We start from the raw sequence: 23633 nt of genomic DNA, 5'->3' as shown, positions 1-23633 counted from the left end.
GCTGGTGCAGAAGCAGTTTGAAATTTTATTTTATTTTATTTTATGATAGTTTCCTTTAGCTTTGACACGGTTACAAAATGGTTGACAACATTAATGAAGCGATTGTTGATGTTAGTTCTCCAGCAGTGGAAATTGCTCAAGTTGAATTGGCCGAGGCAAGGGTGTTCTCTTCGTTTGTTCGGCGCATAATTCTACTTTTGTTGGAAGATGCCTCTGGTATTTATTTTTTTTAATTGTGGATAATGTGTGAATAATAATGCTATGTAAAGGGGAACCGTGTGGTGATGCTTATGCATCTGCTTTGGATGAATGCTTGAATAGAACAGATACGGTGGAAGTGTTTCGTCGGTTTATTGCTGATGCGCAGGCTCCAGCGCTATTGATTGAACGTTTATGCGAAAAAGGTACATGATCATTTAATGAACATGATAGAAAATGTTACTTATTATTTTGATATGTACATATGCATTTTATTTTTACAGACAGTGAAGAAACTGCAGATGCTACGGAAATTACTGAAGTTGTCAACTATACTGTTTCTACAGAAGTACACTTCTCTAGTCCAAAGACCAATGGGTAAAGATGCGTTTTGGTTTCATCACACAGTAGCATTATTTGATCATTGTTTAGATTAATTTTAATTAAACGTGGTGCAGTACTTGAAGCGGATAAGCCGTTGATTCAACAACTTTTGTTATTTATTCTTGCTGACGCCTCTCCGTATGAAACACTGCATTCTTACTTTTCTACAACAATTTGTCCATATTTTAAATCTTTTGTGAAAGAAAGTGGTGGCGGAGACAAGTAAGCGTTTTAAATAAATAATAATAAATAAATATATATATATATATATATATATATATATATATATATATGTATAATTAGTTAACTGTGAATAATCACACAAATTTATACATGTGGAGCGTTTCAAGTTAATACAAATTTTGTTTCTTTAGTTATCGAGATACTGATAAGGCGGCTCTGTCAGTAGAGAAGAAGTTGATCGAATTGGAAATGGGCTTATTGCATCTGCAGCAAAACATCGACATCCCTGATATAACTTTATTAATTCATCCTGTTGTTCAATCTGTAATAAAACAGGCCGCTGAGGAGAATCGACGCGCTAAAGTTTCTGACTTTGGTAAATTGGTGGATGATTCGACATTTTTGAATCAACTTCAAAATGGTGTAACCAGATGGGTTAGAGAAATGCAAAAGGTACAGTAAATGTATATTTGTGGAAGTGCGACGAATTAGTAGTTAATTTTTTTTCTTTAAGGTTACAAAACTTGATCGCGATCCAAGTTCGGGTTCAGCTTTGCAAGAAATTACATTTTGGCGTAACTTGGAAAGGGCTGTTTTTAATTTGCTTGAAAAAAGAGAATCTCCTGAAGTAATATTAACTTTGGAAGTTTTGAAACATGGTAAACGATTCCACGCAACCGTAAGCTTTGATACGGATACTGGTCAGTTTTTCTTTTTTTTTTATTTTCTAAAACTGTGAACAGTATTTTGTCTATTCAAAGCAAATTTTGGAAAAATAACATATATACAATTTTAGGCTTAAAGCAAGCATTAGATACAGTGACCAATTATAATGTATTGATGAAAGATTTTCCAATAAACGATCTGCTCAGTGCTGTTGAAATGGATCGAATTCGGGCTGCTGTGGCAAGCATATTCATACATTTAAGGAAGATTCGTACTAGTCGTTATCCAATACAGCGTTGCTTGCGTTTAATAGAGGCCATTTCACGCGATCTTCAAATTCAGATGTTGAAAGTAATTCTAATTTAAAAAATTCAATTTAATAATAAAGTTTTACGCATTTCTTCTATTTTTTTTAAAAACAAAGGTTTTGGGAATGCGACGCATTTTGCAAATCAGTTTTGATGAATTTGACAAAGTATGTGAAAAATATTTAAATTCCTATTCAATTGTTCAATGTTGAAGTAGTTGTGCTTTCTTTGCTGTAGGTTATGACTCAAGCATTTGAAGTTTTCACTTGTTGGGACGACGAATATGAAAAGTTGCAGGCATTATTGAGAGATTTACTGAAAAAGAAACGGGAAGAACAATTGAAATTAATATGGCGAATTGTACCTGCCCATAAGAAACTTCAATTTCGCTTAGAGGAAATAAGAAGGTAAGTAAAAAAGATTCTGTTTTTCATACCAGTGGTTCTCAGCCCGTGTCAGCGCACGCCCTCCCTCTTTAATAAAAGTTGTACAGTTAATGCCCCCCTCTAAAAAAAGTAGTGCTGTATGTATTCTGTGTACGCAAAGCAAATTTTTGCTTCATGGCTGCATCAAGCCAAGCTAGTTTGAACAGGGATACATTCCTGAATGATTCACAATAAAATTTTAATGAGAGGATTGACAGTACTTATTTGTGACGATGTTGTGTATTCTTGGGCCAGTGGGCGATAGGGTGCAATGCAAGTCGCTTTCAACGTTTAACCTGTTGCAGTGCATAGGCATGGTGCATAGGCCCCTGTCAGAAATTATTCACGTCTCTCATCACATCAGTTGAATTCGTAAAGGCGATTTTAGTAGAAAGGGAAATGATAAATTGTGCAGAACGGAAGCTGTTAAGCTAAAACTAAGATGACAAGAAAGAAAAGGCGGTAAAAATTCAGCCCGAAGTAGACCAAACCCATGCACTCTGAATAAATAAGCTTTGTAAATTAATGAAGATTCAATAAATTGTGAAATTTACTAGTTAACAAATTTTTAATTATAAAAGATTTTGATGTAGTATATGTATGTATGTATGTATGTATGTATGTGTAAATTCCTTTTTTCTTTCAGATTTCGAAGACACCATGAACAGTTGCGAGCAGTTATTGTGCGTGTTTTTCGTCTCACTTCTACTTTACATGGTAATGAAAATGAACATACATTTGATGAAAGTCCTCGCATGTATGACGCAGCTGATACGAGTGTAGTTGAGGTACGTATATTTTGTTAAATATATAATATACAGATGCAATGCATATTAAGAAAAAAATACTTCTACATCTTATAATTAATGATGAAGTAAGTGATGCTAAATTGATAAGAAAAACTGTTTCATGGCATGACACTATGATGAATTTTGTGCACGACGGTCTTCTGAAGTATTTCACTCTTTTTGTTGAAAGCTGTTAGCACTCTGAATGTGTCATGGAAATGACAAGAAAGCTAATCGATATTATAATTTTTATAGAAATTAATTTACACAGAATGCGTTATATGTTTTTGTTTTTCAGGAAGTCAACGTAGCTTACGATTTTGTTAAAGATATGGACTGTCTGGATTTGAGCAAAGAAGGATCTGACAGCTGGAGTTCAGCTTTAAAATGGTAATTGTCTGTGCATTTATTTTTATTATTATTATTATTTCTTTTTCTTTCTGCTTATAATTCTGAATGACTTTTGAAGTTACGAGGAACGAATAGATCGAGTTGAAGGTCGCATAGCTACAAGATTAAGGGATCAGCTTGGTTCAGCGAAAAATGCGAATGAAATGTTTCGCATTTTTTCACAGTTTAATGCACTGTTTGTTCGTCCACACATTCGAGGTGCCATTCGAGAATATCAGACTCAGTTAATTGAACGGGTGAAAGACGATATCGAAGCCTTGCATGAAAGATTTAAGGTATACACTCTATATATATATATGTATAAATAATATGCGTATGTTTATGAATTAATTTCTAAATGTGCATAATTCAGTGAATTCATTGTATTTAAATGTATTAGTTTTATTTGATATAATTTAAATACATTTTAAACGAATTGAGCATAAATTTCGAATACGGTTTTTATAAGATTATGCCTCATTAATGTTTTGTTTTACAGAAACAGTATTCTCATAGCAAAGCTTGTTCAACAAGTTCGATATATGACATTCCACCCGTATCTGGCTTTGTAATTTGGGCAAAACAAGTAAAATATATAAATTAATGTGCATTGTTAGTCAGTTGAATATTATGTGGATGTATTTTAGATTGAACGGCAATTAGCGCTGTACTTGCGTCGCGTGGAGGATGTTTTAGGTAAAGGTTGGGAAAAACATATTGAAGGCCAGGCCCTGAAAACAGACGGGGATATTTTTCGTGCTAAATTGAACACGCAGCCTGTTTTTGATGAATGGGTTAATAAAGTTCAAACTCGCAATTTGGGATTGTCTGGACGAGTATTTGTTGTGGAATCGGTGCGACGTCGTAATGACAGTAAAGCCTCTCTTCGCCTGAGAGTCAATTTTTTACCTGACTTTATTACTTTGGCTAAAGAGGTTTTCTGTTTTTAACTTTTCGTTTTTGGTATATTTCATCAGTATAGCTAGTTTTATTTTTATCATTAGGTGAGAAATTTCAAAAATCTCAGCTTTCGTGTTCCCTTAGCTATCGTGAACAAAGCACACCAAGTGAATCAGCTTTATCCATTTGCCATGTCGATGATTGAATCTGTACGTACATACGAATTGATGACTGAACGTTTGAACGAAAAAGAAAACGTCGCAATTTTGTTAGCTGGTCTTGTGAAAGAAATTCATGCCCAAATAGCTGAGGTAAATAAAACGAGTCGATAGTGTAGAAAAATACGCACACATGTCTGGTATGTATGAACGATTTGATTTTGATTTAATTTTCAGGGTGCAGGTTTGGTTTGGGAGTCGTACAAGCTTGATTCTTATGTTCAGAAATTTTCTGAAATGATTGCACATTTTCAAGAAAGAGTTGAAGAGTTGTTACATTTGGAAGAGCAAATTAAAATTCAACTTAATCTTTTGGACACATGTCAGTATGCAGCGCCTGCATTCCAGCAAATTTTGTCCAACATTCAAAAATCTGTCGATGCGTTGAGCTTGTATCAGTATTCCAATGTGGATATTTGGATAAAACGTTTGGATGAAGAGGTTTGTAATTAATATTAATAATAATTTTTTTTCCTAAAATAAAGTGAACAATTCTTTCATTGCTGTTATTCAGATTGAACAAAAGCTGGCGATCCGTCTAGAAGAAGGAATCAAATCTTGGATTCGTGCTTTGAAAGGTGAAATTGACGAAGAGAGTTCTTCTTCGGAAGATTTGTCTGCCCAAAGCAAATTCAAAGTCGGTGGTGACCCTGTAATCCATGTAATTAAATTGATTTGCTTTTCTTTGCAGTTTATTATTCTTTATTGTCGATTTTGTTTTAGTCATTTGTACACGAAATTCGTATTACTCAACAAGTTATGTATCTTTCACCGTGTATTGAAGAAATACAGGTCAATTTGTTGCAGCAGCTCTTTTCATGGGAAGCCATTGTCACCAGTCAAGCGCGCATTTCATCCTCTTGTTATCACGTAATTTTTCCTCATTGGATGCACTGAAAATGTATTATTTTGTTGGAAATTGTTTAATAAATAGTTTCTATTATTAGGTTGAAATTGAACGTAGCAGCGCACTAACAAAGTACCGTAGTCTGCTTGCGAAACTTCCACACGGTATTAAATATCTAGAAAAAGCTTATGCAGCAATTGAAAATTTGAAGCTCGAAGTGAAAAATTACGTCAACGTAAGCATAGCTGCACTATTGTCTGTATTGTGAAAATGTCTTTTCAAGGAATATTTTTTTTATTGTTCAAGGAATGGTTACGCTATCAAGCTCTTTGGGATCTGCAGGCTGACACTTTGTACGATCGTCTGAATACAGACCTGAGCAAGTGGATGAAAACATTGCAAGAGCTGAAGTAATGGAAAATAAATACATTGGAAAATTGAAATGCAGTTGTTGAAATTTTATTTTCAAATTCTTTTTAGAGAAGCTCGTAGCACTTTCGACACATCAGAAACGCGTAAACAGTTTGGCGTTATAGTTGTCGATTTTGCTCGAGTACAGTCTAAAGTGTCTCTGAAATATGATTCGTGGCATAAAGAAATTTTACAACGCTTCGGTACGATTCTTGGAAATGAAATGCAAAGTTTGTACACTGTGGTGAACAAAGCTCGAACTCATTTGGAACAACAAAGCGTGGATATCAGTAGCACTTCTGAAGCTGTCAGTTTCATAACCTATGTGCAAAATTTGAAACGTAATGTTCTTGATTGGAATGACAAAGTTGAGGTATAGAGAAAAAGAATCGTGCAATTTTATATAATTTTTGTTTTTGATCCTGTTCAACGACGGTTGATATGGTGGAATAATTTTTAGTGCTTTCGAGAGGGGCAGAGGATTTTGGAAAGGCAGCGATTTCAATTTCCATCCAATTGGTTGTACAGTGAAAATTTTGACGGCGAATGGAGTGCTTTTAGTGATATTTTGTCACGAAAATCTACCGCCATACAAAGCCAAGTATGAAGAACGACAAAATTGAATAACGCATACTCTTTCATCATTGAATGTGTTCACTGTTTTTGCAGGTTAATACTTTGCAAGCGAAAATTCGTCAAGAAGCAACGGCCGTTGAAACTCGCAGTGCGGACGTTGTTACTGATTGGAATTCGAACAAGCCCATTAAAGTAAGCTTCTTGTTGTTGTTTTTTTTCAATAAATTATTGTCGTGATTCGTTTTTCTTATGTAAAAGTTTGCAAGTAGTAAATTTGTTTCAGTTCATGATGAGAAATTGTGAAATTTTCAGGGAGATCAATTGCCGGACGTTGCTTTGCAAACTCTGGTAGTTTATGAAGGAAAATTGAGTCGTTTGAAAGACGAACGTGACAACATCTCGCGGGCCAGGGAAGCTTTGGAACTGCAAGAAACAAGCCACACTAGTGTGCATGGGGAGCGTCTGAAAGCGGCAATTGAAGAGTTGAACGATTTGAAGCAAGTTTGGCAAGCTTTGAATCCGCTTTACAATGAATTGGCTGAAATCAAAGAACGTCTCTGGCTCAGCGTGCAGCCGAGGAAATTGAGACAAAACGTTGATTCACTTTTGAATCAGATGAAAGAGATGCCAGCAAATTACAGAAATTACGACGCTTATGATCACCTGAAGCGTGTACTGCAAGGCTATGCAAAGGTTCTTGTTATTTTTTTAATTTAAACTCTTTGAAAGTATTCTGTTGAAATGAAATTGGAATAATATTATATGTATTTATTTTTTTAAAACTTTGTACAGATTAACTTTTTGATCGTCGAACTGAAATCTGACGCACTGAAAAGCAGACATTGGAAACAGCTGATGTCACTTTTGCATGTTCATTGGAATTTGAACGAATTAACTATCGGGCAGGTATGTTTGCTTGTTTGTTTGTGAATTTTTTTTTCAAAATTGTCCATTTCATCTTTTTTTTCAGATTTGGGCTTGTGATCTGCAACGATACGAATCATCTATAAAGGAAATTATTCTTGTAGCACAAGGTGAATTGGCTTTGGAAGAATTTTTGAAACAGCTTCGTGAATTTTGGCAAACTTACGAATTGGAATTGATCAATTATCAAAACAAAACTAAACTCATCCGTGGTTGGGATGATCTTTTCAACAAGTTGAAAGAGCATATCAACAGTTTGAACGCTATGAAATTATCACCCTATTATAAGGTATTTATTGTTGGTTTTTTTGTTTGTATGTATTGAATATTGAATTGATTTGAAATTTGATTTCCAGGAATTCGAAGAAGACTGCTTAGTGTGGGAAGAAAAGTTAAATCGTATTACAGCTCTGTTTGATGTTTGGATTGATGTTCAACGTCGTTGGGTCTATTTGGAGGGCATTTTTAGCGGCTCTGCAGATATTAAAACTTTACTGCCGACGGAAACTTCAAAATTTCAAAGGTTTTAAATTTTCGAGTTGTTGCAAGATTGTTGAACTGTATTTATAATTTTTGCTTGTTGTAGTATAAGTTCTGAATTCTTGGGAATCATGAAGAAAGTATCCATGTCCGCACGTGTGACGGAAATTTTAAATGTCCCCGGTATACAGCGTCTTTTGGAACGACTGGCGGATATGTTGAACAAAATACAAAAAGCGTTGGGTGAATATTTGGAAAGGGAGCGTTCTGAGTTTCCAAGGTAGAAAGAAGTTTTTTGTTTTTCAAATCTTACCAAAAAAAAATAAATAAATACAATAAATTTGTACAATTCCAAACAGTACAAGCAGGACAAATAAAGCGAGTTTGTTACAGGTTTTATTTTGTCGGCGATGAAGATCTGTTGGAAATAATTGGTAATAGCAAAAATATTCCACGGTTGCAGAAGCATTTTAAAAAGATGTTTGCCGGCGTTGCTTGCATTCTTTTCAACGAAGACTATACAGTTATTCACGGTGTTGCATCGAGGGAAGGTGAAGAGGTAAAACGGCACATCTTATTACTGCTTTTAGTGTTTTGTTGTTGAATCTGTGCATGATTTGCTTTAACAACTTTCAGGTAAATTTTTTGCGTTCCATATCGATCAAAGAGACTCCTCGTGTGAACGAATGGCTTGGACTTGTGGAAAAAGAAATTCAGAATACTTTAGCTCAACTTTTGGTCACGTGTTTGCAAGAGTTTCAAAAATTCAAAGTTCATCCAATCGACGCCGATAGATATTATAATTGGCTTGATAAATTTCCGGTACGTGAACGGAAAATTCGCCAGAAAACGTGAACACATACAATTGTATCCTGTCGTTTTGATGATTTTATTTGTTTTTTGCAGTTACAAGTAATAACGTTGACCGCACAAATTGCATGGTCTGAAGATGTTGAATTGGTTTTGGGAAAAAATGCAAATTTGGAACCTATTTTGAAATTTGTCGAAAATACGTTGAATTTGCTTGCTGACAGTGTTTTGCACGAACATCCGCCTTTGCGTCGTAAAAAAATCGAACATTTGGTAAATTATACTACATTATTAGATATTATATGTACATGTGTGTGTATGTGTAATTTGCAAAAGGAGCAGCTGCGTTTGTTTTCTTCTTTTTTCAATTGTAGATCACTGAATATGTTCACAAACGTGGCATCATGCGATACTTGAAAGACTGTGACGTAAATTCGAATCAGTCATTTTACTGGTTGAAACAGATGCGATTTTACTTGAATGCTGATGAGGTGGATCCACAGAAAAAGTTAACCATTCGCATGGCCAATGCGCACTTCCATTATGGTTTTGAATATTTGGGAATTCAAGAAAAGCTAGTACAAACTCCACTGACGGATCGTTGCTTTTTGACGATGACGCAAGCGTTGGAATCTAGACTCGGTGGCTCACCGTTCGGACCTGCTGGAACTGGTAAAACTGAATCAGTGAAAGCTCTTGGCAATCAATTGGGAAGATTTGTTCTTGTCTTTAATTGTGATGAAAATTTCGACTTTCAGGTGAATATTATTATTTTATTATTGCTGATTAAATCTCGTTTTTACTGTCAAAAAAGTACATATATATATATATATATATATAGATGTGTAAATTCTGAAAAATTTTAGGCCGTAGGACGCATTTTTATTGGACTCTGTCAAGTTGGCGCTTGGGGTTGTTTTGACGAGTTCAATCGTTTGGAAGAACGTATGCTTTCTGCAGTTAGTCAGCAGATACAGGCTATACAAGAAACGCTGCGACTTACTCAGACGAAAAGTTGCTAATTACTGAGTGCTTTGATTTTACCAAATAGTTGGTTTCTTATCTGCGTGTATTTTTATAGACGATGCTAGTGTCGAACTGCTTGGCAAAAGGGTATGGGTTAGTTCCCAGATGGCAATTTTCATAACAATGAATCCAGGATATGCTGGTCGTTCGAATTTGCCGGATAATTTGAAGCAGTTATTCCGCAGTTTGGCAATGACCCAGCCGGACAAGGGACTCATTGCAGAAGTGATGCTTTTTTCCCAAGGGTTCCGTCTCGCAGAGAAGCTTGCCAGCAAAATTGTGCCATTTTTTACGTAAATCTATTTTATTTTGCAATTCTACTTCTTTTTCTAGTAATTTACTGTTGTTTACCGTTTTTAAGCCTTTGCTCAGAGCAGTTGTCCAATCAGACGCACTATGATTTCGGTTTACGTGCCCTGAAGTACGTTTTAGTCAAAGCGGGAAATGTAAAGCGTGATCACATTCAGCAGCTCAAAGAACAGTTTCAGCAGGTCGATCGTTCGTTCAGCGAGGGAGCTATTGGTGAACAACTACCGGAACAAGAGGTAATTTTGTGCATATTAATTAATAGAAAGATTCGTGGTCATTTCCTTTATTTGATCTTTAATTATGAATATTATTCATAATTTATTACTGAATATTATTCGCTTTAAGATACTGATTCAATCGGTTTGCGAAACTCTTGTTCCAAAATTGGTTGCTGAAGATATTCCATTGATGTTCAGTTTATTGTCAGACGTATTTCCAGGTATTCCGCATACGAAAGCGGAAATGAAAAGGTAGTTGGTTGTTGTTCAAAAAAAGAAAAAGGTCTTTTTCCACGTACTTGGATGAATTGCTTCTATTATTTCTAGACTGCGTGAAGAGATTCGAAAAGTCTGCCGCGAACGTTATCTGTGCTATTCAGAAGTGGAAGGCGAACTGGGATATACTTGGGCGGAGAAAGTGATTCAGCTGTATCAGATTGTACAGTTGAATCATGGACTGATGATGGTCGGTTCCAGCGGTTCTGGTAAAACAAAAGCTTGGCAAGTGCTATTGGCCGCATTGGGACGTGTTGACGGGGTTGACGGAGCTGTACACGTGATCGATCCGAAAGCCATCACCAAGGATGCACTTTACGGCACTTTGGATCCGAACACACGCGAATGGACTGACGGTTTGTTCACTCACATTTTGCGAAAGTAAAACACTAATTTATTTATTTGCTTATTATTGTAATAAAGTATTTTTAATTGTTTTTTCTTTCCTTTGGCGCAGGATAATTGACAACGTGCGCGGTGAAAGCACCAAGCGGCAGTGGATAATATTTGACGGCGATGTGGATCCAGAATGGGTGGAAAATTTGAATTCCGTCTTAGATGATAACAAACTGTTGACGTTGCCGAATGGAGAACGTTTGGCACTTCCTCAAAACGTTTGCAATTATTTTTTGATTTTCTGCAAGTTTTGTTCAACTGCTAGCTGATCATTTCTTTCTTTCTAGGTGCGCATCATGTTTGAAGTGGAAAATTTGAAATATGCCACCTTGGCTACTGTATCTCGCTGTGGTATGGTTTGGTTTTCGGCCGACTGCGTCACTGAAGAGATGTGCTTTGAAAATTATCTGCAGAAGTTGCGCAATGTCAGCCTTGATGCGCACGAAGATAGCGGAGTACCTGTCAGCAGCTTACCTGTCACCCAAGCGCAGACCAATTTGACTGATCAAATTTCACCAAGTTTACAAGTAACAAATATATATATATATTTTTTTAATTTTGATTGATCAATGAGTATTGTAAAATGCATGCTTTTTTTCAGGTTCAGCGTGATATAGCCAATATATTGACACCATATTTGAGCTGTGGCGGTCTTGTCGCTCGTTGTTTGGAATTTGCCGAAAATCAGGTGGAACATATTATGGAATTTTCAAGCTGCCGCGCGTTGAGTTCATTTTTTTCAATGATCAGTCAGTGTATAATGAAAATTCTTCTCTACAATCAGCAGCACAGCGATTTCCCAATGGCTGTAAATATATTTCTTGTTGTGTTGTTGCATATATATTTATTTTTGATATTTTCTTTTATTATTATTAATTTAAAAACTTTGTTTTTTTTGAATATTTGCTTTAAGTTTGATCAAATGGAACGATACATTACAAGGTCACTTTTGCTGAGCATTGTTTGGTCGTTTGTTGGTGACGCCAGGGCTAAATACCGGGATGACATGTGTGAAATGATTCGCAGTTTGACTGCCATCGCGTTGCCTGCTCAAGAAAATGTTTCTTTGATTGAATTTGAAGTAATTGTCAGAAATATTTGTTTTGTTTTTTTTTCATAATTTTCGCTTTTTGTTCATTTCCCCCCACTGCTCTTCTTTTTTTCTTCTGAAGGTATCAATTGATGGAGAATGGAGTTCTTTGCATAATCGAGTGCCTCAGGTTGAGGTGGAATCGCACAAAGTTGGCGCACCTGACGTCGTCATTCCAACAATAGATACAGTATTGCACGAACAATTGCTGTACACATGGCTTGCTGACCACAAGCCTCTTGTATTGTGCGGTCCACCGGGAAGTGGAAAAACCATGACATTGTTTTCATCACTTCGCTCTCTACCCGACATGGAGGTAAGTATATGGGGGAAGAAGAAGATGTGGAAAGTGAATAATGTTGTTTGTGAATAATTTATTTCGCTGCAGGTTGTCGGATTGAACTTTTCCAGTGCCACCAGTCCAGAGTTGTTGTTGAAAACTTTCGATCACTACTGTGAATACAAAAGAACTCCAAATGGAATAGTTTTATCACCAGTGCAGCTTGGCAAATGGATCGTTTTGTTCTGTGACGAAATCAACTTGCCGAATTACGACAAATACGGTATGTTTCCGTTTTGCAATCCAATGCTACTTTTGACGACGGGGAGGGGATGGGGAAGTGAGGGGAATTCATTGCAGTTGGTCTATTTTACCGAATACGCATCGATATACTTTTACTAGTTTATACTTATATCAATGTCTATGTGTACATTTTAAGGTACGCAGAGGGTGATTTCTTTTCTGCGTCAAGTGGTCGAGCATGGTGGTTTTTACAGAAGTTCCGACCAAGCTTGGGTAACAGTTGAAAGAATTCAATTTGTCGGTGCTTGTAATCCGCCAACTGACCCTGGACGGAAGCCTCTATCGCAAAGGTATTTAATTATTGTTATTTAAAGAAAAAAAATTTTTTTTGTCATTGCTTCTTAAATTTGTTAACATTTACTTTGTGATACGGTAATATTTTGATAGATTTTTGCGCCACATTCCAGTAGTGTATGTGGATTATCCTGGCGAATTGTCTTTGAAGCAGATCTACGGCACCTTCAATCGAGCAATGCTTCGCATGATTCCCAGTCTTCGATCATTTGCCGAACCACTGACAGCTGCTATGGTTGAATTCTACTTGCTGTCTCAGGTGGATTTGTCGTTGTTTTTCTCAATTATCTTTGCTTGTAAAATTATTCCATGCTTTTCGCAACGAAAATGTTCAGGACAAATTCACGCCAGAGCTTCAACCGCATTATGTTTACAGTCCCCGCGAACTCACCCGTTGGGTGCGCGGCATATGTGAAGCAATACGTCCACTGGAAACGCTGAACGTGGAAAATTTGGTGAAACTTTGGGCACATGAAGCGTTGAGGCTTTTCCAAGATCGGTTAAGTGATAGCTTGAAAAAAAAATTTGTTTTTTATTTTACTGTATTTTTTTGACTGCTGTTGTTGTTCCAGTTTGGCGGAAGAAGATGAACGACGATGGACAGACGAACAGATTGATTTGATTGCAGCCAAGCATTTTCCAAACGTCGACGTCAGTGTTGTTCTGCGTCGTCCGTTGTTGTACAGTTGTTGGCTTACAAAAGATTATTTGCCAGTTGAACGTGAAGAATTGCGAAACTTTCTTCAAGCTCGTCTTCGAGTAAGATGAAAACAATTGGACAAGATTAATTTTATTTCTGTTTTTATTTTTTGGTATTTTTAAGGTATTTTATGAAGAAGAGTTGGACGTACGACTTGTATTTTTTGATGAAGTTTTGGACCATGTTTTACGTATTGACAGAATTTTTCGACAACCCCAGGTAAATTGAACGTTTATATATGTATTTATTTGGTTATTTTCACTTGAACATTTTTCATTGTTAAAGGGCCATTTATTGTTAATTGGTGTCAGCGGTAGTGGACGTGCGACATTGTCACGTTTTGTCGCTTGGATGAATGGATTATCCGTTTTCCAAGTCAAAGTAGTTTATTTAATTTTCTTTATTCTACTACTCTTATGCTGAATGTTCAATGGTTATTCTTGTTTTGTTTTTTAAATTTATTTAGATTCACAATAAATATTCAGCAGAAAATTTCGACGATGATTTGAGATTGGTGTTGCGTCGTGTTGGTTGCAAGGTGATATTTTTCTTTGTGATGTTAATTTTGTTCATTATCCATATATATTCATTTATCAGGGCGAAAAGCTTTGCTTTATTATGGATGAGTCGAATTTGTTGGATTCAAGTTTTTTGGAACGAATCAACACACTATTGGCCAACGGTGAAGTGCCTGGCTTGTTTGAAGGTGATGAATATACCACTCTGATGTCTCAGATTAAAGAGGCATCACAGCATGAAGGTTTAATTTTGGATTCGTCTGAAGAATTGTATCGTTGGTTTACGCAACAAGTAAATGATTACCAATTAATTTATTGGAATTGATAAAGTTTGAAAAAAAATATCCCACCAATAGGTGATGCGCAACTTGCACGTCGTCTTCACCATGAATCCATCTTCAGAAGGGCTCAAAGATCGCGTGTCGACTTCGCCTGCACTGTTCAATCGTTGTGTTGTCAACTGGTTCGGCGATTGGTCCAAAAGCGCCCTTTTCCAAGTTGGCCGGGAGCTTACTTCGAATTTGGATATGGACAACACGGCCTACAAGCCACCGGATTATTTTCCTTATGCGTGTGATTTGGTCTCTCGACCACCAACTTATCGCGAAGCTGTTGTCAATGCTTACGTTTATGTGCACGAAACATTGCATCAGGTTGTTCTACAGCTGACTAAGCGTGATCATCGAACAGTCTTCATTACACCTAGACATTTTTTGGATTTCATCAATCATTATGTATGTATACTTTTGTGAGGCTTTTACCAGGGGTTTTTCTTTTTTGTTTTTATTTAAAAATTGTTCAGGTTAAACTGTTTCACGAAAAACGAAAAGATCTGGTAGATCAGCAACGTCATTTGAACATTGGTTTGAGTAAAATTGTAGAAACTGAGCAACAAGTGACCGAATTGCAAAAGTCACTCAGTTTGAAATCTAAAGAATTGGAAGAGAAAAACGCTCTGGCCAACGAAAAGCTGAAGCAAATGGTAAATTTTTCAAGCTCATGTGTGATTTGCATACGTTTGTGAATTTTGTATTTTTCATATTTCTGTTTTAAGCTCAGCAATAGACAAGAAGCGGAAAACCAAAAGCACATGAGTGAACAAATACAAAGCAATTTGCAACAACAGTTGGCCGAAGTGGCAGCGAAAAAATCAGACGTGATGAAACAGCTAGCTCAAGTAGAACCTGCTGTAATTGACGCACAGAATGGTACGTATCATTATTTTATTCACTATCATTCTTATTATTATTGTTGTTGTTGTTAATATTGTATATATCACATATAGCATGTTTATTATTTGAGTTTCTAATTGTGAATTAGTTTCTTTTTCTTTTGCTTTGCGTATTTGGTTTTTTGTCGTGTATTGTGCGCATGTTGTTGTGTTTAGCTGTAAAATCTATCAAGAAGCAACATCTGGTTGAAGTACGGTCAATGGCCAATCCACCAGGTCTTGTAAAACTTGCATTGGAATCCATATGTTTGTTGCTCGGTGAAAATTGTACAGATTGGAAATTGATGCGTGCTGTTATTGTAAAAGATGACTTCATTAGTCGAATCGTGAACTTCGATACTGATTCTGTTACGTAAGTTGTTTTGTGCTGAAGTTATTTTGTCGAACAATTTTTTTTTTGTTTTCACAAATATATGTATAATATCATCATCATCATCATCATCATCATTGATATTTGTTTGCTTGATTGCTGCTTGTATTTCGCATGCATGCATGCATGCATGGTGGTTGATATGGTATTCAGTTTGGAATTTGGTAGTATTTACTGTGTTGCTTTTTTTTACAATCAATGTAGCCGTAAGAAACATACGACGGCAGCATTTGGGCGAAATACGGTATTTGTCCAGTCCACCTGCTACGGTGAAGCTGGCTCTTGAAGCGGTGATTTTTCTTTTTACCGGCTCTTCGACGCTCGATTGGAAAAGTATTCGCGGCTATTTACTACGCGATGATTTTGTTTCACAAATTTTGAATTTTGATACTGAAAGAATAACGTAAGTTTTTTGTCAGTGTTCGTGATGATGATGATAATGCCGTTATTATTCATCTGCTTTACACTGCTCGAATTGTTGTTGCTGATCACATTCTTCTATATTCTGTTGTTTTTTGTCAGTGATTGGAAAAATCAAAACAGAGAGAAGAAAAATTTTAATGCATGATTTTCTTAATTCAAATATTGTTAACAGTTGTACTTTGTCGTTGGTTACGACAGTGATTTTGCAATTGTCACATGGATAGCACGGGCAATTTTGAAAATTTGTTCTCGACTTGCTTCTTTGTAACAAACAGAAAAATAACTGTTTGTACTGATTGGTTTTTCTTTTCCACATCTAGTGAGGATATACGACAGAAGATGAAGACAAAATATTTGGATAATCCAGAGTACAATTACGAAAAAGTGAATCGTGCTAGTCAGGCCTGCGGTCCAATGGTGAAATGGGCAACGGCACAGGTTTGTCAATTTCTGCAATTCCATTATTTCGACAGGTATAATTGCATTTGGATAATTTTCAGATTAACTATGCCGAAATGTTGCACAAAGTGGAACCATTGCGCAATGAATTGAAAAAGCTTGAAAACGACGCCGAAGTGAATAAACGAAAAGTTGAAGACGTGAATGCGGTTATTAATCAGTTGGAAAAAAGCATCGCTTCATACAAGGATGAATACGCACTGCTGATCAGCGAAGTTCAATCGATAAAAGCGGATTTAATAGCAGTACAAACGAAGGTAAACAAGGAAATAATAAATAAATAAATAAATTTTTATACAACTTGTGAACTTTCTCATCCAGGTTGAACGCAGCATTCAGCTACTGCAGAATTTGGGCAGTGAACGGCAACGTTGGGAACAGAGTAGCGACACATTTAAAACACAAATGGAAACAATTGTTGGCGATGTACTTTTGTCAGCTGCATTCATTTCATATGCCGGTTCGATTTTGAAATTAAATTTAAAACAAAAAAAAGATAGAGAAATTTCTTCTTCCCTACATTTATGTTGTGTATTTTTATTTTATTATAGGTTATTTTGATCAGCAGATTCGGTTGTCGTTGTTCATGAATTGGTCGCGTCATTTGGATGAAGCTGGTATACAATTTCGACCGGATATTTCACTTGTCGAATATTTGGCAAATCCGGACGAACGGTTGCGTTGGCAGCAGCATGCTCTTCCAGTGGATGAGCTTTGTGTGGAAAATGCAATCATGTTGAAACGATTTACAAGATATCCTTTGATAATTGATCCTTCTGGTCAAGCGATTGAATTTTTGATGCAAGAATACGGCGAACGAAAAATAATCAGGACCAGGTTTGTCGATTTTGCCTTTTCTTTTATTTAAATTTAATGTATAGAATATTCTAGCTTTATGGATGATGCTTTTCGAAAAAATTTGGAAAGTGCATTGCGTTTTGGAAATTCACTTTTGGTTCAAGATGTCGAATGTTACGATCCAATTTTGAATCCCGTTTTGAATTACGAAGTGAAACGAGCCGGTGGTCGTGTTCTTATCACAGTCGGTGATCAAGATATTGATTTGTCACCGAGTTTTCAAATATTTTTATCCACCCGCGATCCTACCGTACTTTTAAAAACTTTTTCAATGCTAATATCTTGTTATATTAATTGTTGTTTTGGTTCTTTTTTTTTGATTCAGATTCAATTGACGCCTGATATTTGTTCCCGTGTCACTGTAATTAATTTTACAGTCACTCGTAGCAGTTTGCAGAGTCAGTGTTTGAATCATATATTGAAAGCTGAACGTCCCGACATTGACTCGAAAAGATCCGATTTGATGAAATTGCAAGGTAATAATGCTTTGAATTCAATTGAAAATTTGTTCATTTCATTTTTCTTGTTTGCATCGAACGAAATAGGTGAATTTGCACTTCGTTTGAGACATCTGGAAACATCACTGCTTCAAGCGCTGAACGACGTGAAAGGTCGGATTTTGGATGATGACAGGTACGGTTTATGTTTCATACATGATAGATTTGCATAATTTTGTGAGCTGATTTTTTTCTTTTCATTCATAGCATTATTTCTACGCTGGAAACGTTGAAGAAAGAAGCGGCTGAAGTTTCTCGCAAAGCCAGTGAAACGGAAACTGTTATGATGGAGATTGAAAAAACTTCACAACTCTACACACCGTTTTCATCCTACTGCGCGTCGTTGTATTTCACATTAGATCACTTGAATCAGGTTATTTTCAACTAACTATTGGATACTTTTGTTATTCACTTTTATCGGCACTAGTATATTTGAACTTAATGGTTATTTTTTTTGTCTACACAGATGCATTTTCTGTATCAGTATTCTCTTCAATTTTTCATGGACATTTTCATGCATGTTCTGAACAAGAAGTCCATATTGGATGGTATCTCTGATTACAGTCAAAGGTTGAATGTAATAACGAAAAACATATTCAAAGTAATTTATCGAAATGTAGTTCATTTCAAAAATTGTGACGTGTAAAAATGCTAATTTTTAGACTGTCTACAGACGAGTTTCGTTGGGGTTGTTGCATCACGATCGACTGGGATTTGCTTTGCTGTTATCACGCATATATTTGAAGGGGATGTCTGAAAGGTGGTGTATTTTTGTTTTTTTCTTTAAATCCATTTATTAATAATATTTTTTTCAAATATTTAGCGATTGTTCGTTCGATGATGAATTTAGTCACCTTTTGATGAGGTCTGATTCTTTGAAAACTGCTGACACAGCACCTTTTTCGACCAGTGGTCAGTTGAAATTGAGCAAAGAACAAAAAGAAAAGCTTGCTCAGTTGGTCACGTTGCCGGCATTTGCTTCTCTTGCCGAACGACTGGCTCAAACTGAAGGCGTGCTTGAATGGATCGAATCTTCCAATCCTGAAATCAATTGTCCCATCTGGTGGGATGAATCTAAAACCAGAAGTGAGTGTAAAAATTCACCATTATGAACAAAATATGTATGTTTATTATTTGCGTTTTGTTTTCTGTTTAGCGCCAGTGAGTCAAGCGTTGTACAGGTTGTTACTGATTCAAGCTGTACGTCCGGATCGGTTATTATCCGCTGCGCATATGTTTATCGATGTTGCTTTTGGAGAAAACTTTATGTCAACCGGCGAAAATATTCTCGATTTGAAGACGATTGTCGAAACTGAAGTTTGTTTGTTTTTGTTTTAATTGAAATTGATTTTTAAAATTGTCTGCATCTATATATATATATCTGTTTTGTAGATATCCTGCAATATGCCATTGTTGCTTTGTTCAGTTCCTGGCTATGATGCCAGCGGTAGGGTGGATGATTTGTCTTCAGAATTGGATAGAGGATTGACATCAATTGCGATGGGTGAGTGATTTTATTTTATTTTATTTTATTTTATGTAAATCAATTTTCATTTCTCCCTCTCACTCTCTCTTCGTTTATCTATATTTTTACAACTAATTTCAAATTTAAGGTTCTGCGGAAGGCTTTGATGCGGCCGAGAAAGCTGTCAATTCATCGGCTAAGACAGGTAGATGGGTTTTGTTGAAAAATGTACATCTTGCAACAGGTTGGTTGATTCATCTGGAAAAAAAATTGCACTCACTTGTGCCGCATCCTAATTTCCGTTTGTTTCTTACGATGGAAATTCATCCCAAGGTAGAGGAGTGGTTTTTTGCAGTTCCATCTTATCACTACTGTATACATGTGCAATTGGTTGATTTGTTTCGATTGTAGTTGCCTGTTAATTTGCTTCGAGCAGGAAGAATTATTGTTTACGAACCACCGCCCGGAATTAAAGCGAATCTTCTGCGAACATTTGGAACTATTCCTCCAGGAAAGATGACTAAGGTTGAAAAAATATTCTACTTATTTTGGTTTTTCCTACGCTAATTGATTTATTTCGCATGAATTTGTAAATGAAATTCTAATATTTTAGCCTCCCGCTGAACGTCCACGATTATTTTTCTTGTTAGCATGGCTTCACGCTTTGGTTCAAGAACGTTTGCAATATGTTCCGCTCGGTTGGACGAAAAAATATGAATTTTCTGAAGCCGACTTGCGTGCGGCTTGGGAATGCGTTGACACGTGGGTTGATGCTGCAGCACATGTATATTTATTTTCCTTATTTGCCAGTAATGATGGAGTAAAATATATTGTTGTTGTTGTTGTTGTTGTTGTTGTAGGGTCGAGCGAATTTGCCTGCTGAAAAAGTTCCCTGGAATGCTATACGTACACTGCTTTCGCAGTGCATTTATGGTGGTCATCTGGACAATGAATTTGATCAAGTAATTAATTAAGCTTATTTATTTATTTATTTATTATTAACTGAAAGTACAGTGAAATTGCGATATTGGTGGTTTATATTTGTTGATTTGTAGATTTTGTTGGATTGTTTTATTGAAAAATTGTTCTCAGAGAAAAGTTTCCAACCTGATTTTGCTTTGGTGAACAATGTCGACAGTCTTGGCAATAAACTTACTGTCCCAGACGGAGTTCGTCGTGAACAGTACGTTAACTGGGTGGAGTCAATTCAAGCGCTGCAGTCACCCGCTTGGCTTGGTTTGCCGTCGAACGCAGAAAAAGTATTATTAACAATAAGAGGTATACGTATATATATTTTTTTTTCACTGCTTCTCTTCGCAGGTGTATTATGTTGTATTTGCACAAATTTCAGGGCAAACCATGGTAAAGAAGTTGCTAAAAATGAACGACGAAGATGAAGAACTGGCTTACACACCGATTGGTGAACAATTTGAAGGCGAAAACCATAAGCCACACTGGTTGAAACAGATACGCGAAGCTGCCGATCACTGGCTGAATTCTCTTCCTACGGTTGGTTGTTGCATTATTATTATTTCATTTGTTTCTCATTATTTTTTAATTTGCTACAACAATTATTATAATTTCCTTATTCCTTACAGTCCTTGGCTCCGTTGAAGCGTTCAGTGAGCAATATCAAAGATCCATTGTACAGATTTTTTGAACGTGAAGTGAGCATTGCCAGTCGACTGTTGAATAATGTACGACATGATTTGGCCGATTTGATCGGCATTGTTGATGGAAACAAGAAGCCTACCAATCACCACAGAGATCTTTTTGCTCACTTGAACAAAGGTTTGTCAGTTTGTTAATTTTCTTCGACTATCATTGCTTTTGTATTTTTCTTTTCGTATCCATTTCAGGATTAGTGCCAGAGACATGGATCAAATATACCATTCCATCTGCGACAACGATTACACAATGGGTGCATGATTTTGCTGAACGTCTTGCTCAGTTTCAGTTGATCGTCGATGCTGTTTCTTCTGGCCGTATTAAAAATTTAAAAGTATGATTTTCGTTTTATTTCGATGGTTAATTTAATGAATTTTTTTGTTACGTTTTGCTTTTGTAGAATAGACTTTGGATTGGAGGGTTGCTCAGTCCAGAAGCATATTTGACAGCAACTCGACAGCACGTTGCGCAATTGAACGAATGGTCTTTGGAAGAACTCAAACTTGACGTTCAAGTAGCGAACACTTTTGACAATCTTGAAATGGATGATTGCAGTTTTGGTGTTACTGGTGTGTGTTTGTTGCTTGTTGTTTTTTTTTTTATTATTCCATTTCATAACGGTATTTTTTTTATTGATGTTGTTGTTCAGGATTGAAAATTATGGGCGTTTCTTGCTCAGAGCAAGGTCGGCTGAAAATCAGTCCCAAAATTTGGACGGATCTGTTGGCCGTGCAGTTGAAATGGGTGCACGGAATTGCCGAGAAGCAGAAATTGGATAATACAGTCCGACTTCCAGTTTATTTGTACACAGATCGTCAACGAGTGTTGTTCAGCTTAGATTTTCAAATGGATCCTGCAATATTGTCTGTAAATGAGTTTTACGAAAGGGGTGTAGCTATCGTCTGCAACGGACTGATGCAATAATTATTGGAACTGTGTTTTAAAATCAAAAATAGGCATCGGTTATTTTGACTGGCCATTTTTTTTGTCTTCCATGATAATTCCTCTCAACTAATACGAATGATTTCGATATATTTTATGCTTATTATTTTAATTCTGCGTTTGTGCATTGCATTGATATGTGCTTTTTGTGTATATGAATTGATAATACGATTGATTCAAATTAATAAAGTGATCTGTTTTGCTTATTTTTCTTCACTTTTTCAGCTAAACTTGTGGTTCTGTTGTTCCATCATAATATTATTGTTTGTGATCAAGAAGTTGAAAGTTGATTTGTTGTGAAAATTCTGTAATGTATTTTTTTTGTTGTTTTACAGAATGGTGTTGTCCAAAAGTCGAGTAAGTTTAATGTAGTGCAGTGTATGATGGATGTAGTATTATTTGATGTTGCCAGTTCGCTGAAATGTACATAATTGAATAGAATTTGGTCGCACTGATTACTGGAGGAGCTTCAGGCTTGGGAAAAGGCTGTGCTGAACAGTTGTTGAAGATGGGTTCAAAGATTGTTTTGATGGATTTGCCAACTTCTTCTGGAGCAGAAGTGGCCGAATCTTTGCACAAAACGGATGTTGTCTTCAGCCCTGGTGATGTAAGTGAGCATTCCGTGGGGTGGGGTGGGGGGAGGGAGAATGTTTTATTTCTTTTACAGAAGCTGTCTGTACTTATCTACTCAGTCAATCTATTAAAGTGAACTAAAGTCAGTGTTTGGCACGTTGATTTAGGTTACATCAGAGTCAGATGTTAGCAAAACGTTGGAATTTTGTCGACAGAAATTTGGCAAATTGGATGCGGTTGTGAATTGCGCAGCGATAGGCATAGCATTCACCGTTTACAACAACACCAAGAAGCAACCGCATCCACTGGAACCGTTTGAAAATGTATTCCGAGTAAAAAATATTTCTTATATTCATTCTCACGCAGCTTGTGCTCATTTGAAATATTTTTTTACCATGCATTTCTGAGGAAGTTGTGAATTTTTCATTCACAAATTGTATATTGCAGCAGAATTGTTGACATGTGCTGTGTATATATTATTAGAATTGTGAAATCCGTTTCAGGTGAACGTTCTTGGAACTTTTAATGTAATACGTCAGAGTATTGGTATGATGTTGGAGAAAGAGTTGGCAGAGGATGAAGAGCGTGGAGTTATTATTGTAACGTCGAGCACTGCCGCTTTTGATGGTCAGCAAGGGCAGGCAGCTTATGCTGCCTGTTGTGGGGCGCTGAATTCCATGACTCTGCCATTAGCTAGGGACTGTTCGAGACATCGTATAAGGGTTGTCACCATTGCACCTGGTATATACCGTTTAAATTTTTATTTTATCCAGTGATTTACCATTTTTATCGTAAAATTGCACAAGTGAGATATTTTTAACACACTGTGCGAGTGAGATGACGCAATGCTTTGCAGTGTGTGCATTCATGGTTATGGAAAAACTTCAGTGTGTTTTTAAATAATTTTCATCACCTTTTTTAACAGGCTTGTTTAACACTCCGTTGACATCTTTTCTTCCTGAAAAAGTGCGACAGTTTTTTGGTCGACTAACTCCTTATCCGCATCGATTTGGTGAACCAGTTGAATTTGGACATTTAGTTAAAAGCGTGATTGAAAATCCAATGATTAATGGTGAAGTTATACGAATTGACGGAGGTCTTCGCATGCCTCCATGAGAGCGTTAATAATGAACTAATTCAACTCCATGAACGTGATTGAATAAACGTCATCAATTTATGCAGTTTGTAAAACTGAACCAATTCTGCAATAAATGGATTGATTATTTGAA

The 23633-nt window shown here is 36.3% G+C and overlaps 1 protein-coding gene across 1 annotated transcript; it reads left to right on the top strand.

Annotated features, from left to right (window-relative positions):
- The first annotated feature begins 77 nt into the window (after positions 1–77).
- Tsp_02509 (dynein heavy chain, cytoplasmic) lies at positions 78–23520 on the top strand. The gene is made up of 72 exons (XM_003378785.1): positions 78–216; positions 270–404; positions 483–576; positions 631–804; positions 957–1218; positions 1280–1466; positions 1562–1782; positions 2037–2146; positions 2811–2952; positions 3251–3342; positions 3422–3638; positions 3842–3928; positions 3990–4196; positions 4347–4553; positions 4638–4901; positions 4975–5121; positions 5408–5542; positions 5614–5717; positions 5788–6091; positions 6388–6486; positions 6607–6987; positions 7265–7507; positions 7575–7741; positions 7805–7978; positions 8092–8257; positions 8335–8520; positions 8605–8781; positions 8883–9266; positions 9375–9453; positions 9590–9827; positions 9896–10079; positions 10189–10313; positions 10389–10693; positions 10761–10951; positions 11021–11260; positions 11335–11421; positions 11906–12139; positions 12212–12386; positions 12543–12653; positions 12814–12959; positions 13036–13199; positions 13273–13459; positions 13524–13619; positions 13998–14210; positions 14275–14652; positions 14721–14900; positions 14973–15126; positions 15306–15501; positions 15776–15922; positions 16263–16380; positions 16443–16658; positions 16750–16861; positions 16953–17238; positions 17293–17892; positions 17964–18129; positions 18419–18516; positions 18667–18842; positions 18913–19073; positions 19149–19260; positions 19370–19465; positions 19655–19746; positions 19835–20005; positions 20277–20499; positions 20573–20730; positions 20820–21012; positions 21081–21223; positions 21290–21458; positions 21539–21756; positions 22167–22254; positions 22305–22438; positions 22908–23145; positions 23330–23520. The coding sequence occupies exons 1-72, from the start codon at positions 78–80 to the stop codon at positions 23518–23520; spliced, it is 13194 nt and encodes a 4397-aa protein (XP_003378833.1).
- The last annotated feature ends 113 nt before the right edge of the window (positions 23521–23633 follow it).

Source organism: Trichinella spiralis (genome assembly GCF_000181795.1).
Source record: "Trichinella spiralis strain ISS 195 chromosome Unknown Scfld2, whole genome shotgun sequence".
Classification (NCBI taxonomy): domain Eukaryota; kingdom Metazoa; phylum Nematoda; class Enoplea; order Trichinellida; family Trichinellidae; genus Trichinella; species Trichinella spiralis.
The sequence above is the reverse complement of the archived record's forward strand: the minus strand, read 5'-3'. Positions and strand labels throughout refer to the sequence as shown.

Bases quoted from the DNA above. Each gene is read 5' to 3' on its own strand.
- Tsp_02509 (XM_003378785.1), top strand. From the start codon at position 78: ATGGTTGACAACATTAATGAAGCGATTGTTGATGTTAGTTCTCCAGCA. The intron at 10,080-10,188 runs GTAATTTTGTGC...ATTCGCTTTAAG, and splicing joins AACAACTACCGGAACAAGAG to ATACTGATTCAATCGGTTTG. The intron at 15,502-15,775 runs GTAAGTTGTTTT...GTATTTGTCCAG, and splicing joins TTCGATACTGATTCTGTTAC to TCCACCTGCTACGGTGAAGC.